General features: G+C 53.0%; 1 protein-coding gene across 4 annotated transcripts in view; it reads right to left on the bottom strand.

The window, feature by feature from the left end:
• Positions 1–14,602, bottom strand: part of LHPP (phospholysine phosphohistidine inorganic pyrophosphate phosphatase) — a 154,724-nt gene that overhangs the window by 87,260 nt on the left and 52,862 nt on the right. For 2 of the 4 annotated variants that reach the window (XM_054503287.2, XM_054503285.2), the window contains exon 6: positions 11,369–11,460. The exons of the other annotated variants lie outside the window; for them this stretch is intronic. In XM_054503287.2, the coding sequence (XP_054359262.1) occupies positions 11,369–11,460 (92 nt within the window). The remainder of the gene's footprint in view (positions 1–11,368; positions 11,461–14,602) is intronic. 4 annotated transcript variants of the gene reach the window in all.

Genomic DNA, 14,602 nt, shown 5'->3' with positions numbered 1-14,602 from the left:
CATGGCGAAACCCCGTCTCTACTGGAAATACAAAAATTAGCCGGGTGTGGTGGCAGACACCTGTATTCCCAGCTACTTGGAAGGCTGAGGCAGGAGAATCCCTTGAACCCGGGAGGCGGAGGTTGCAGTGAGCCAAGATCGCACCATTGCACTCCAGCCTGGGCAACAGAGCGAGACTCTGTTTCAAAAAAAAAATAAAATAATAAATAAATAAATAAAGGCAGTGGGGAAGGTCAAGTCTACCCTAGAAAGCCACCATGACCATGTGGTGGACCACACCCACGGGGTGGACAGAACCCCAGAGGCAGTGTACGTCCCACCAGCCTGGTCTAGCAGGACAGACCAAATGGAAACCGTTAGGGAAATACGCCACGCGGGAGCCACCACCATGGCGGGCCCTCACCCTCGGGGCCAAGCTTAACCCTCCCCTGTTCAGCCCACACAGCTGGGGCTCAGCCCCACTTGACACATGAGGAAACCCAGAGCCAAGCAAGGTAAAGATCATGCTCAAGCCAGGTGCAGCGGCTCCCCTGTAATCCCAGCACTTTGGGAGGCCAAGGCGGGAGGATCACTTGAGCCCAGGAGGCTGGGCAACATAGGGAGACTCCATCTTTACAAAAAATTTAAAAATTGGTTGGGCGTGCTGGCATACACCCGTTTCCCAGCTATTTGGGAGGCTGAGGCGGGAGAATCACTTGTGCCCAGGAGTTCCAGGCTGCAGTGAGCCATGATGGTGCCACTGCATTCCTGCCTGGGATACAGAACAAGACCCCATCTCAAAAAGAAAAAAACAACAAAAAAAAGCACAAAGAGATCATGTCCAAGGTTACATGGTTAGCACGCAGCAGGGGACTGGGTCTCACACCCAGATTCTGGCGGTGCTCTTGGGGTCTGGACAGCTGGACTCCCCCTCTGGAGGGTGGGGCTGGGCTTTTCTGTCTCCCTGCTGCTCTGGTTTCAGCCCCCGGGCTCATGGAAAGTCAGGGAGAGCACCCGGGGCTATCAGGCTGGGCCTGGGCACAGGGCACTCCAGCCTGGAACTATGTTTGGAGGCTGGAGTAGGGGGCCTTGTCCCTGGCTGAGGACAGTGGAGCTAGGGGAGCACACCAGGTTCACATCCTGGGTCCCACCCATGACACAGAGGAACCTGCACACAAATAAAACCACTGCTGCAAGATGGTTGAAAATAAGAACTGCGTCCAGCTGTGTCTGCAAGGACAGGAGTCAGGGGCCTCTGGGCCCCCCTTTCCTTCCTTCTTCACTTTTCCAGGCTGGAAAAGATGTAGCAATCAAAGGATAAAAAATGCAGGTTCCCTGATGCATCAGAACACAGCAGCAATGGTGAATGCTGTGGGGGATGTGCCCTCCCCTGCCCCTGGGTTGTAAGCGCCACCAGCCCTGGCCGTGTCCCCAAGCCGCAAAGCAGCAGCAGAAAGGCAGAGACCAGCCCTGTGGGCAGTGAGAGGACTCAGGTGAGACTCCAGGTCTCAGAGGGGCTCTGTGGCGGGCAGGCTCTGGCAGCCCTGGGGGCATCCAGCAGAGCCCAAGTGGCCCAGGTTCATGTTAAGGTTAGAGAACATTTTGGGCAGGTGGCCCGCCTGGCTAGGACGGTGGCCACAGCTCCTGCTGCAAGTTCACTGTGGGCCCCTTCTTCCCCGGCTTGCTGCAGCCTGGCCACGGCTGCCCAGATCTGCCTGGGTCCCCTCCCCACCTCCCCACCACACACTGGAGGGGAAGAGAGCGCTCAGGTTCAGCGGACTTTAACCACAAAGGCAGCAATGATGGGACTTCTGGGGCTGTTACCTGTCACGTCTCCGCCAGGCTCTCAGGTGGGTGGGTGGGGTCTAATGACCGACTTCAGGGCCTGCCCTAGGTCAGAAGCCCCCAGAGCCAGGTCCTGCTTATGTCCAGCTCAGCAGCAGGTCGGGTGTGTGTGGAGGGGGCCAAAGCGGGGGAGGGTGGGAGCTGACCAGTCCTGTGAGCCCCAACACTGGCTACTATTGTTTTGTGAGGCCTGGCCCCTGCTCAGAGCTCCAGCAACACTTGGCTAATTGAGGGGCTGGCTTGAGAATGTTCAGGGGCACAGGTCTTGGAGCCAGGCAGAGATGGGTTCAAATTCTGACTCTGACACTGGTAGGCTGTGTGGCCTTGGGCAAGTTACTTCACCTCTCTGAGCTTCCATTTGCAAATCTAAATCGTAGGGGTAAGAAGGCGGGCAGCTTCTCTGGGCTTCTGCAGGGTGTAGCCGAGCTGAGGCCGAGTGTGTGTAAGCATGAGCATCGGCCCCGCCGTGAGGCATACCTGCGTTATCCCCCTTCCAGCTCCTGGGGAACGCACTTCAGGGAGTGTCTTGGGAGAAGAACACGTGTGAGCACCAGGCCCAGAGCACGCGCCTTGCAACACCTGTTGAGCGGCTCTAGGGAGATGAGAGGGCCCTGCTGACGCTCCCTCAATCCCTGTCCCACCACTCCAGAGCCTTCCAGGACCCTCGAGGGACCTGCACGTTCCCAGGAGGCAAATTCCTGGGGTTGGGAGGCTGCCTACAGGGGTCCTACCTTCTGGGCCAACCCCCAGGCCTTGTGGCCTCACTCTGCGGCCACCTCCTGGCCTCCACCTGGGACCCCCTTCCTCAGCTCAGAGCCCCCCAGCCCTCAGCCCACTCGTTTTCCCACAGGCGGCACCAAGCCCAGCAGGGGGGTTCAGGTTTGAACATCTTTCCCCTCTTGCCCTGGGCACGAAGCAGCCTCGGTCAGGAGCCAAGGATGCTAATGAAGGTCAGTACCAGAAACGGCGACTGTTCCTAATCCTGTCTCCCCTGCTCGAGCAGCCAACAGAAGGCAGGAAACCCAGCAGAGGAGGGAGCTGACGCTGCCCCAACCAGACAAAGCCATGGGGGCCACGACGGGGTGTCTGCCCCTGGAAACCCCACGTTCACCTGCTGAGCCATGTGGACCCCACCAGCCTCCTTTCACACACCTGCCTCCGCCTCGGGTCTCCTCCCCCCTCTCTCAGGAGGCCCAGCATCCGGGACTGCCATGTGCTGGCAATGTCCAGAAACCTCCCAGGACCGTAAACTGGGAAGAACATGGGCCTCCCTCCCAGAACAGCTCGTGATGGTCGGAGCGGGGAGCAACAGGGTCCCCCGTGGTGGGGGCGTAAACCCGTCTGGCCTCATCTGGTCAAGTTGAACATACGCTCCTCCACGACCCAGCACTGCCATCTATCAGCAGATCTGCCCCAGAAGGACTCACGCCCATGTGTCCAGGAGACAAAAACCAGAACATTCCTGGCAGCCTGTGCAGAAGGGCCAAACTGGGACCCACCCAGATGTTCCCTCCGAGGGATGGGCAGAGAGGGGTGTTCAAGCCACAGAGGACACGATGAACAAGCCACAGCTCAACGGAACAGTGTGCGATTCCATTTGGATAAAGGTCAGAGAAGGAAGAGCCAGCGCCATGCTGGAGGGCAGCCAGCCATGTGGGAGAACAAAGCAGGCCCAGTCACTGCGGCCACTGTGCCCACGGCAAGGCAGGGCCGCCTCTGCAGGACTGGGCGTGTCAATCAGGGACTAGGTCTTCTGGGGAGCTGATAGCCTCCTAGTGCTTGACCTTAGAGCGTTCGCTTTGTTATTCATTATGCTATGTATTCAAATTTTATTCACATCACAATTGTTTAATGGCATATTTTATGTTATATATATTTTACCATAATTTTAAAAAATTTCTTTTTGAGACAAGGTCTTGCTCTGTCACCCAGGCTGAAGTGCAGTGGTATGATCACAGCTCACTGCAGCCTTGTGGACCTCCTGGGTTTAAGAGATCCTCCTGCCTCAGCCTCCCGAGTAGCTGGGACCACAGGTGGGTGTCACCACACCTGGCTAATTTTGATTTTTAATAGAAATGAGGTCTTGCTATGTTGCCCAGGCTGGTCTCAAACTTCTGGGCCAATTTAATTTTTCTAAACTTTTCAAATGAAAGTATGACATAAGGCCAGACACGGTGGCTCATGCCTGTAATCCCAGCACTTTGGGAGGCCGAGGAGGGCGGATCATTTGAGGTCAGGAGTTTGAGACCAGCTTGGCCAACATGGTGGAACCCCATCTCTACTAAAAATACATAAATTAGTTGGGCGTGGTAGTGCGTGGCTATAATCCCAGCTACTTGGGAGGCTGAGGCAGGAGAATCGCTTGAACCTGGGAGGCGGAGGTTGTAGTGAGCCAAGATCATGCCACTGCACTCCAGCCTGGGTAACAGAGTGAGACTCTGTCTCAAAAAAAAAAAAAAAAAAAAAAAAAAAAGAAAGAAAAAAAAAGAAAGAAAGTATGACATAAAGTAGATTAGTGATTGTCTGGGGCTGGGTGGAATGTGGGGGGTGCTTTGCTAATAATAGCTAAATGATTTGAGGCTTCTTTTTGGGGTGATGAAATGTTATAAAATTGTGGGGACGGCTGCACAGCTCTGTGAATGTATGAAAACCACTGAGTTATTCAGCGTGGGAATGATTTCTCAATAAAGCTGTTACCAATAAAGACAAAAAAAAAAGTGTACAGGCTTAAATTGGGGTGTCCCCCACTCTGTGTGACCTCAGGTGAGCCAAATGACCCCTCTGAGCTCAGAAGTGCCCACCTACACCAGAAGCCACAGCCTCTATCCCGGGCAGGACCAGACGGCTGCTGAGAGGATGTCTGGGATTCACGGACTCATTGCACAGTGGATTTTTCCACAGGCCTGTTCCCGGTGCCCTTCCCTGCACTGCCAGGATGAGTACCTGAGGAACTTGGGGTGAGCTCCCAAGCCCAGCACTGGCCCTTTCTCTCCACCAGGGCTGGCTCAGATTGCCCTGGCTGGTCTGTTTACACAGGAGGGCAGGAGGAGGGTCCTGACTCCTGGAAGGCTGACCGGGGCCACCACAGCCTGGACCCCCGCCTTGCTAGCCACTCACTTTGACATGTGACTGCTGAAAAATTAACACCAGGTTCCCTTCCTTCCCTCACACTCCACGTAGCACAGAAGAAAAATCTGTCATGTTCCAAAGCGAATCCACAGCCTTCTCGTAACAGGAAACACTCTGAAATCCGTCGCTGCGAAGTCCGGGAAGACCCAGGACAAGCTGCTGTTTTGACGGCAGCAACTTCCAAGGTCAAAGGCCAGGCGTGGGGGCACTCTCCCTCCCGACCCAGCCAGCTCCACAGCCACGCACCCTGCAGCCCCTCGTCTTCCAGCTTTGCGCAAGACGGCTGGAATCCTAGATCGGCTGGCCGCCCCGCTGGGGGAAACCCCTTCAACACCCAGGCCCCAGCTAGAAGGGACCTTGCGGGACGTTGGGAATCACGGTCCAGGAAACTTTCCCTCTCAGAAGGGCAAACTGTTTGTCAAGAACGTTCTGGGCTCATAAAACATCTGCCAGCCTTGGGTAAACAATAAGACAAGACCTGAGGCGAGCTCCGCATTGCGGCTTTATTTACACAGCAGCTCCAGGACCAGTGCAGGGGCTTCCCAGGCAGTGGCGCCTTTGACTGGGTGGCGGCTGCGGGGTGTGGCATGGAATAGGGAACAGAGTGATGGGGACGGTGAGGGGCCACACAGCCTGGTTTCTGGCATGTCCACAGGAAGACAGGTTGGTGGGGATATAAGAGGCAGGAAGGGTCTGTGGCTCAGACGTGCCAGCGGCTCTTCCTTCTCCACTGAGGACACAGAGGGCACCTTGGAACTGGGCAAAACGTCCCTTCCCTCTATTCATCTGTCAGAATGGGAGGGCACAGGCTCCCAGCCCAGCCCCATCCTCCAAGGAAGATGAGGGCTGCCTTGACAGGCAGGCAAGCAGGGAGGGGCAACAGTGCTGGGGGGCGTGGGCAGCGGTGCACTTACCCACTGGGCCCCGCATCCAAACGTGGAGCCCTGCCTGGGCCCTGGAGTGAAGCCGGGACCTGTGACTGCTGCAAAATGCAGCCCCAAGGGCAGGACATTCCACCAGGGAAAAGTGCAGGCAAAAGCACCCACCCAGGGGACTGGGGGCGGCCAGGTTCCAGTCCAGCCTCTGTAAAACCTTGCCAGGTGGCCTTGGCCAAGGTCCTAGCTGTCCCATCTGAAAAAGCCTCTCACGGCAGGGCAGCAGCACCCTCTGGGGCTGCAGGACTCATGGCACCATGAGGATTTGCCACCCACGGCACGGGACCCCCTCCACGGAGGAGACACTCTTGTCCAGGGCCCGGGCGGCAGGAATGCTGTGGCTGGATGGGACCTCAAGGGGTCCGGGGGAGCAGCCATGTCCAATGTGTCAGGAGTCCTGGGAACAGGGCAGGCGGGGGACACCCAGAAGGCCTTTACCTGCCAGCCGGGTGAGGGCCACCCCCTGGCTGGGCGGGACTTCCACAGGGAGCAGGTATGAAAAGAAAGCTTTGTGCTTCCCCATCCAGGGCTCTTGGGCAGCCCTGCCGGGCCAAGCTCCAGACCCCCCTGCCCGGGGATGACGCTTTCCTGGGGAGCAGGCCCTGCAAAACTTTCCCTCCGGAGCTAAGCCACCCGCAATCTCTCCCAACCCCAATGCTTCACTCTCTTTGGGCCATTTTATAGTGAAAGCAACAGAAATGGATACATCCAAGGTGACAAGGAGATCTCACTGCCAGTGAGCGGCCAAATCCCACTCCTCAGCCACCTCTCGGCCTCAGACTCCTGACAGCTGCCTCAGAAACACAATCGTGTGTGTGTATGTGTGTGTGTACGTGTAAGTGGGTGCACGTGTGCGTGCTCCGTACTAGAAGACCTTGGCTGAGGGCACGTCCCGCAGCAGGACCAGTGGGAGGCCTCAGTCAGCCCTCCGGCTTCTCTCCCTTTCTGGCGCCAGTGACTGGCAGGACTGACCGCTGCCCCCACCCGCCAGCTGCCCAGCCTGGACGGCCTCCCCATCCTGCCCTGGCCTCAAACCAAGTGTGAGCGCAGTTACTCACTGCAGGGCTCTCTGCCACCTGGGCCCAGGACAAGGCCACCCCTCCTCCCCCTTCACTCTCCCATTTCAGCCAAGGCCAGGCCAAGGCCACCAACAGAGGACAGAGCCTGGAAGCCCTTCTGATGCCCAGCTGACCCATCCAGTGGTCATTGGCCCTGTTGAGGCCTCTCTGGGCCACTCACAGGAGATGAGAGGCTCAGCACAGGGTTGCGACAACATGCCTCGGCTGCAGAGGAGACATAGCTGCTGCCCCTGGGAGGCTCACCGCTGTGCAGAATGGGGCTGTGCTGAGGTGCCAGAGGGCTGGGGGTGGCCCTGGAAGGCGAGGTGCTGCTCCATAGAGCCTGGCTGGGGACATTTCCTGGAAGGAAGGGATGCCAGCCCAGTGGCAGGTGCCCAGCTGACTCCAGAGGCTGTTTGCTGGCCCCGGGCTGGCCACACATCCATAGGGAGCACCACGCAGGCACTTCCAGTCCCAAAACGGCCCTCCAGAGAGTGAGGCCCCATCAGGGTCCGCAGCCCGGCTCATCCAAGACCCCACACCCCTCCAGCATTTCAGTGTATCTGTGCACCGAGAGTACCATCTGGAGGGAGAAGGGGATAGTGCAGGAGGAGGGCAGCTGCCACCTGGGGCCACCAACACTCCTGCAGAGGCCAGCGAACCTTTTCTAGTAGACACGTTAACAAAGATTTAAATAAACAGGTGAAATGTTAACATGAAATATCAGCATTTCAACATGTAGCCGATATAAAAAAAAAAATACTCATGAGCTCTTTCACAATCCTTTCTCCCCACCCAGTCTCTGAAATCCAGTGTGTATTTTACATTTCCTGCACGTCTCACTGTGGACGAGCTACAAGTCACCCCCTGTGGCTCGCAGCTACTGTGTCTGACAGCGCAGCTCCAGAGTCACCAATGGCTGGGAGGCCTCCCATCCCTTTAACTGGGGTGCACCTACACACGCAGAGCCTCACCTCCTTTGATGCCCATGTGGCCTCCCCCAGCGACTGGGTCCCCACCTTAGCCAAGCTAACACTCTTCTGCCTTCGTCCTGCATGTTAACAAAGGCAGATTTGCATCCTTACAAACACATCAAAAGATGTGACATTTTAAATCTCGTTAGGAACAAACGGGCTAAGTCCCATCCTCTTCAACGGAGGCAGGTGACTCCATGTCTGGAGCTTGGTGGATATGGATGGATACGGATGGATATGGATGGTAGTGGCCGCACGTGCTCCCCACCCTGGCCATTTGCTGAGGGCTTGCTGTGTGCCCGGTACTACACTGATTCCTTTCCTACAGCATCTGAACACATGGATACACAGGATAACACACACACTGGGGCCTGTTGGAGGGTGGAGAGGGGAGGAGGGAGAGGATCAGTAAAAATAACTAACGAGTACTAGGTTTAATATCTGGGTGATGAAATAATCTGTACAATAAACCCCCATGATACATTTTTACCTATGTAATGAACCTGCACATATACCCCTGAACTTAAAAGTTAAAAAAAAAAGAAAGAGGCCGGGCGCGGTGGCTCACGCCTGTAATCCCAGCACTTTGGGAGGCCGAGGTGGGCAGATCACGGGGTCAGGAGATCGAGACCATCCTGGCTAACACAGTGAAACCACGTCTTTACTAAAAATACAAAAAATTAGCCGGGCGTGGTGGTGGGCACCTGTAGTCCCAGCTACTTGGGAGGCTGAGGCAGGAGAATGGCATGAACCCGGGAGGTGAGATTGCGCCACTGCACTCCAGCCTGGGCGACAGAGCAAGACTCTATCTCAAAGAAAAAAAGAAAGAAAACTAAGAAAAGAAAAGAAAAGAAAAAGAAAGAAAGAAAGAAAGAAAAAGAAAGAAAGAAAGAAAGAAAGAAAGAAAGACAATGTGGTATATATACACCATGGAATACTACTCAGCCACAAAAAGGAACAAAATAATGGCATTAACAGCAACCTAGATGGAGTTGGAGACCTCAAGGAATGGAGGTAACCCAGGACTGGAAAACCAAACACTGTATGTTCTCACTTATAAGTGGGAGCTAAGTTATGAGGATGCAAAGGCATAAGAATAATACAATGGACTTTGGGGGCTTGCCGGGAAGGGTGGGAGGTAGGTGAGAAATAAAAGACTACACACTGGGTACAGTGTACACTGCTCGGGTGATGGATGCACCAAAATCTCAGAAATCACCACTAAAGAACTTATGCATGTAACCAAACACCACCTGTTCCCCAAAAACTACTGAAATTTTAAAAATTACCAAGAAAATCATTATGAAGACACTTGTAGAAAGAGGCCATAAAACAGTGTTCAAGGAAAAAGGAGGCTGCAAAACAATATCATCCCATTTTTATAAAAAGAAAAAACCAAAATATTACCAGTCTGTTTATCTACGCAGAGAAGGCAGTGTGGAAGTATTTGGCAAACTGTTGATAGAGTTTCTCTCTCCGGGGCCGGGCACGGTGGCTCACGCGTATAATCCCAGCACTTGTGGAGGAAGAGGCAGGTGGTTCACCTGAGGTCAGGAGTTCAAGACCAGCCTGGCCAACATGGTGAAACCCCATCTCCACTAAAAATACAAAAACTAGCCAGGCGTGGTGGTGCACACCTGCAGTCCCAGCTACTCAAGAGGCTGAGGCAGGAGAATCACTTGAGCCTGGGAGGCGGAGGTTGCAGTGAGCCGAGATCGCACCTCTGTACTCCAGCCTGGGCAACAGAGGGAGACTCTGTCTCCAAAAAAAAAAAAAAAAAAAAAAACAACAGTTTCTCTCTCTCCAGGAGACAGTGTCATGGGGGATGCCCACCTCATACTCTTCTTCAAATAGCACGCAGGTAACTGGAATCTGAAAAGCACCAACCCTTGCTGGCGTAGGGTGGGCACAGCCTCCCTCTTGCCCACCTGCATTCGTGGGCTGTGGGGGGCCTTCTTCAGAGGCCCATTCTCAGTTTATAGGGGCACCTGGCCTGGGCTGGCCAGAAAGACCCCAACTGGGGTGGCATTCAGGACAGACATGTTTCTCCTCCAAGGAACTGGAAGAAGCCCAGTACACAACATGGTATGGTTCTCCCTCTCCACCTCCTGCCAAGCCACACCGCTGTTCCCAAGCAGGGAGGCGTCACTTGTGCTCACGGGTCACAGATGTGCCCTGAGACGCATGGGGTGCCGGGCTGGGCTCCTGATGGCTGACGCCAGGCAGCACCCGGCATCAACTATAGGGCTCCGAGGTCCGCTGTCAGTGGAGATCCCCTCGCCTGGGAGCAGCAGCAAGACCAGGCTCTGCGACCTTTGCAGGAAAGGCAGGATTGGGGACTGGGGGACCGCTGGCTGGTCTCTTGGAAGAAAATGTTCCTGTGGCTTGTGAGTGGGGTCTCCCTCACTCCCTTAGGCCGGGCCTAACCAAGGGCAGCCACAAAACCCAACTTCAAGAAAGAAAGAAGGCCCATATGTCATACATGTCGGGGGAAGCCTGGGAGGGTCTGGGACGTAGCTGGAAGGGACCAACTTCCTGACCCTGGACCCAGGTGCGCTGAGCCTTCCTCACTCACCTCGCACTCAGCCATGGCTCCCAACCCGCAGGAGAGACTTCAGAGCGATGGTCGGGCCCTCTAATCTGTCTTCTCTGGTCCTGCCTAAGCAGACCTCTCAGGACAAATGTAACTGCCCCCACCCCAAATCCAGGTACCCCCAGGTAACCATGTTTCAACCAAGTTTCCCCAGCATCTGCAAAGTTGTGCTTTCTCTGAATGGCCACAATTGAAACCATCTAGCATAAAGCAAGGCAACACTCTGATGTCCAAGATCCTCTCGATGACCAGGTGAGCTGGAGCTTGGGGACCACAAGGCCCTCCACATGCCCGGGAGCTCCCAACCCCTGACAGCTGCTCCAGACCAGGCAGACTTTTGCCAACAAATAAAACACAAGCTTCTTCTCGAGATGGAGGTTCTGCTCCAGGGCATCCCTGAGCAACCCTCTGTGGTCTCCATGCTCTCTGTGTCTCACAGAGTGGAGAAGGTGAACAAAAGGAGAGGGAGGCTGTCCAAGGGGCTGAGTGCCCACAGCTGTAACTGCTGCGGTGCAGGGTCTGATCAAATTGCCGAAGGGACAGCAGCACGAATTTGGCCCAACTCCCCGGTGGGCTGCCGCCAGGATGGACAGCGCCTTTGCTTATTTCTCTTTGCACTGCACACCATTCCAAAACCCAGACCCTGTATCAAAAGCCACTCTATTTTATCACTGTCTGCTATAAAAGACCACTCAGCCCTGTTCTTAGAGGTCCATTAAATACAAGATAGTGAATGCCCACATACTGCTCTTTGATTTGGAAAGAATATCCCCTTTATTTTGAAGAACAAAACAGAATGAGGATGTGGTCATCCCCTGGAAGGAAGGTGAATAAATGACTCCAGCTGGCACTGACCTGAACTTCCCGGTCCGCACCTGCAGCGCTCTCATTCCACACCGCTGGGCACCGCCGACGTCGCCCACGATATCATCCCCAATCATGACGGCCTGTCACGGCAGTGAAATATGCTCAGAAGTGATGTCAGGAGAGTTTTATTCCCGGGCTCCTTCATCTTTTTTCTGACATAATAAATGGCTTGATTTGATGTTTAAAACCACCATCATACAAATTAAACAAGATAATATTGTCATCGTATTGATTAAAAGTCAACCCACCTTGAATATATCTCACACTGCCCCCATAGGCCACGGCTTTGAATGGTATATATTTGTGCAATTTGAAATCAATCAGCAGACGTCAAAGTGATTTGGCGCCCCAAGGACGTGCAGGGATGCTGAACGCTGTCTGGCCTCCGCTGGAACACAGGCTAAATTTTACCTGATCCTAAAGACTCTGTAACCTGGTTATTTGCCCTTGATTCCACGAAAGTGAAGGAAATCTCTGGCAAATCTTTGTAAGTTTTGCTTTATATAGGTTTTGCTTTCAATGGTGAAGGTATTGCCTTAAAAACAAAATAATATACAAACCAAAATTCACACACACACAGAGGAAATGCTCACAGCCTGGGCATCATTTCAAAAACTAGCCTCTGGGACAAACTCTCTCACCTGAAAAAACCGGAAAACCAAATTATGAACCAACAGCTTTCAGGACACCGGACATCAAGCAACAAAGGACATTGACTTCTGAGACGCAGGAAACAAATGAGGTGGCTCCTGTGACTGCCCCCAGCGTACTGCCTTCGATGCTTCCAGACTGTGGGCACAGGAGGGGTGCTGTGAACTGAAGCGTGTCCCCCACAAATTCACTAGCCCGCAGTGTGACTGTATTTGGAGACAGGGCCTGTAAGGAGGTAATTCTTTAAGGTTGAGTGAGGTCAGAGGGGGTCCTGATCTGATGGGACTGCTGTCCTTACCAGAGGAAGAGGCACTGGAGTGCACTCTCCATGCAAGCACAGAGGAGAGGCTGTGGGAGGACACAGCAAGAAGGCGGCCATCTACAAGCAGGGAAGAGAGCCCTCACCAGAAACTGGACTTGCCGGCACCTGATCTCAGGCTTCAAGCCTCCAGAACAGTGAGAAAAAAAGTTTCTGCTGTTGAATCCACACAGTCTGTGGTGTTTTGTATGACAGTCTGGGCTGACTAATACTGAAGGAAACCCAGGTAGAGTCCAGTAGGATTCCTGAACTGGGGAGACAAAGCTAGGATTCTGGGGAGACCCAGGAGCAGAGTCCACAGGACAGGGAATCAGAGAGGAGAAGGCTGCATGGAGAAAGAGCTGTGGAGATCATGGAGGGTCCCCTCAAGTACTCAGCAGACCACTGCCAGCACACGTGAGGGAGGAAACTCTCTGAGCCTGGGAAAGAATCACACCAAATAACTAGAGAAAACGGTGCCTGTGCCTCACGCAGGACTGTGTATGTCCCCACCAGCCAGGCTGGGAAAGCTCACTCACGAGGCACAGGGCATTGAGTGCTATCTCAGAAGCCGCTGGCTTCGCTGTGAGGAATAATTTATCCAGGGCAACCCCTGCTCTGGTGCTGCCCCCAAATCTTAAAAGCAAGATCTGGAAGGATCAAACTGTTTTCAAGTAATTTAATTTCATCCCACAACAAAGTTTGAAATTCTTTATGGGCACACAAAAATATCCAGCACCCAAAAAGAAGGTAAAATTGATCACGTCTGGCACCCAATAAAAAATGATCAGACGTGCAAAGAAGGAAAGTATCATGCAGAAGGAGGAGAAAGATGAGTCCATCCAAACTGAGCCGGAACTGACAGAGAGGTAAGAATGAGCAGACGAGAGCATTCAATCAGCCCTTGTAATGGTATTCCATGTGTTCCAAAAGTAGAGAAATGGAAGATAAAAGAAAAAATCCAAACCAAGCTTCTAGAGATGAAAACTACAATGTCAGGGATCAAAATACACTGGGTGGGATTAATGCCAGAAGAGATACCGCAGAGGAGAAGATGAATGAACTTGGAGACATGGCAATAGAAACTACCCAAAATGAAACAGAGGCAGAAAAATTATTTTTAAAAATGAACAGAGCATCAGTGAGCTATGGCTCAACTTCAAGTGGCCTGATGTACACGCAATTAGAGTTTCTCAAAGTGAGATGAGCTGGGGCACAGTGGCTCACACCTATCATCCTAGCACTGTGGGAGGCTGATGTGGGAGGATCACTTGAGCCCAGGAGTCCAAGGCCAGCCTAGGCAACACGGCAAGACCCTGTCTCTATAAAAATTTAAAAAATTAGCCACATGTGGTGGTGCACGCCTGTAGTCCCAGCTACTTGGGAGACTGAGGTGGGAGGATCACTTGAGCCAGGGATTTTGAGACTGCAGTGAGCTGTGTTCGTGCCACTGCACTCCAGCCTAAGTAACAGAGCAAGACCCTGTCTCAAAATTAGAAAAAAAAAAAAAAAGAAAAAAAAAAAAGAAAAAAAAAAAGTGAGATGAGAGAAGACTTAAATATATTTGAAGAAATAGTGACTGAAACTTTTCCAAACTTGATAAAAATAATAAATCCACAGATCCAAGATCCCAATGAACACCAAATACAAGAAACACGAAGAAAACTGTATTAAGGCACATCATCATCAAATTGCTCAAAACCAATGACAAGGAGAAAATCCTATAAAACAGTCAGACAAAAAAGAGACATGTTATATACAGAGAAACGAAGATAAGACGTTAGATTTCTTGTTGGAAACAATGCAAGTGAGAAGACCATGGAGCGCCATCTTTTAAGCAGTAAAAGAAAAAAATGCCCATCTAGAATTCTGTACCCAGCAAAAATATCTTTCCAAAACAAAGATGAAATAAAGATATTTCAGACATCCGAAGCAGAAATAATTCATCACCAAGAAATCTACCCTACAAGAAATGTAGAAGTCGTCCTTCGGGTGAAGGGAAAATGACAATAGCTGGAAATACACACCAATACCTGAAAAATAGCTTGTGGGCATGTGCTGACCTTCTGCCTGCTCACCTCCCTCCTCTGCTGGCTAATTCCTCCCAGGCCTTCAGGACCCAGTTCCGGTGACCACCACCTTTCCTCTGCCCCCAGGCTGGGTTGCGTGGCCTCCCAAAGCACTCTGGGATCACACCCTCGTGCCACCCGTGTCACAGTGCAGCATAAAGGACTCTGCTCATCTCACCCTTCCTTCCAGAAGTAGGAGCTCCT

The sequence above is a fragment of the Pongo pygmaeus genome, chromosome 8 (genome assembly GCF_028885625.2).
Source record: "Pongo pygmaeus isolate AG05252 chromosome 8, NHGRI_mPonPyg2-v2.0_pri, whole genome shotgun sequence".
Taxonomy (NCBI): Eukaryota; Metazoa; Chordata; class Mammalia; order Primates; family Hominidae; genus Pongo; species Pongo pygmaeus.
Note: the sequence above shows the minus strand (reverse complement) of the source record. Positions and strands in the feature narration are given on the sequence as shown.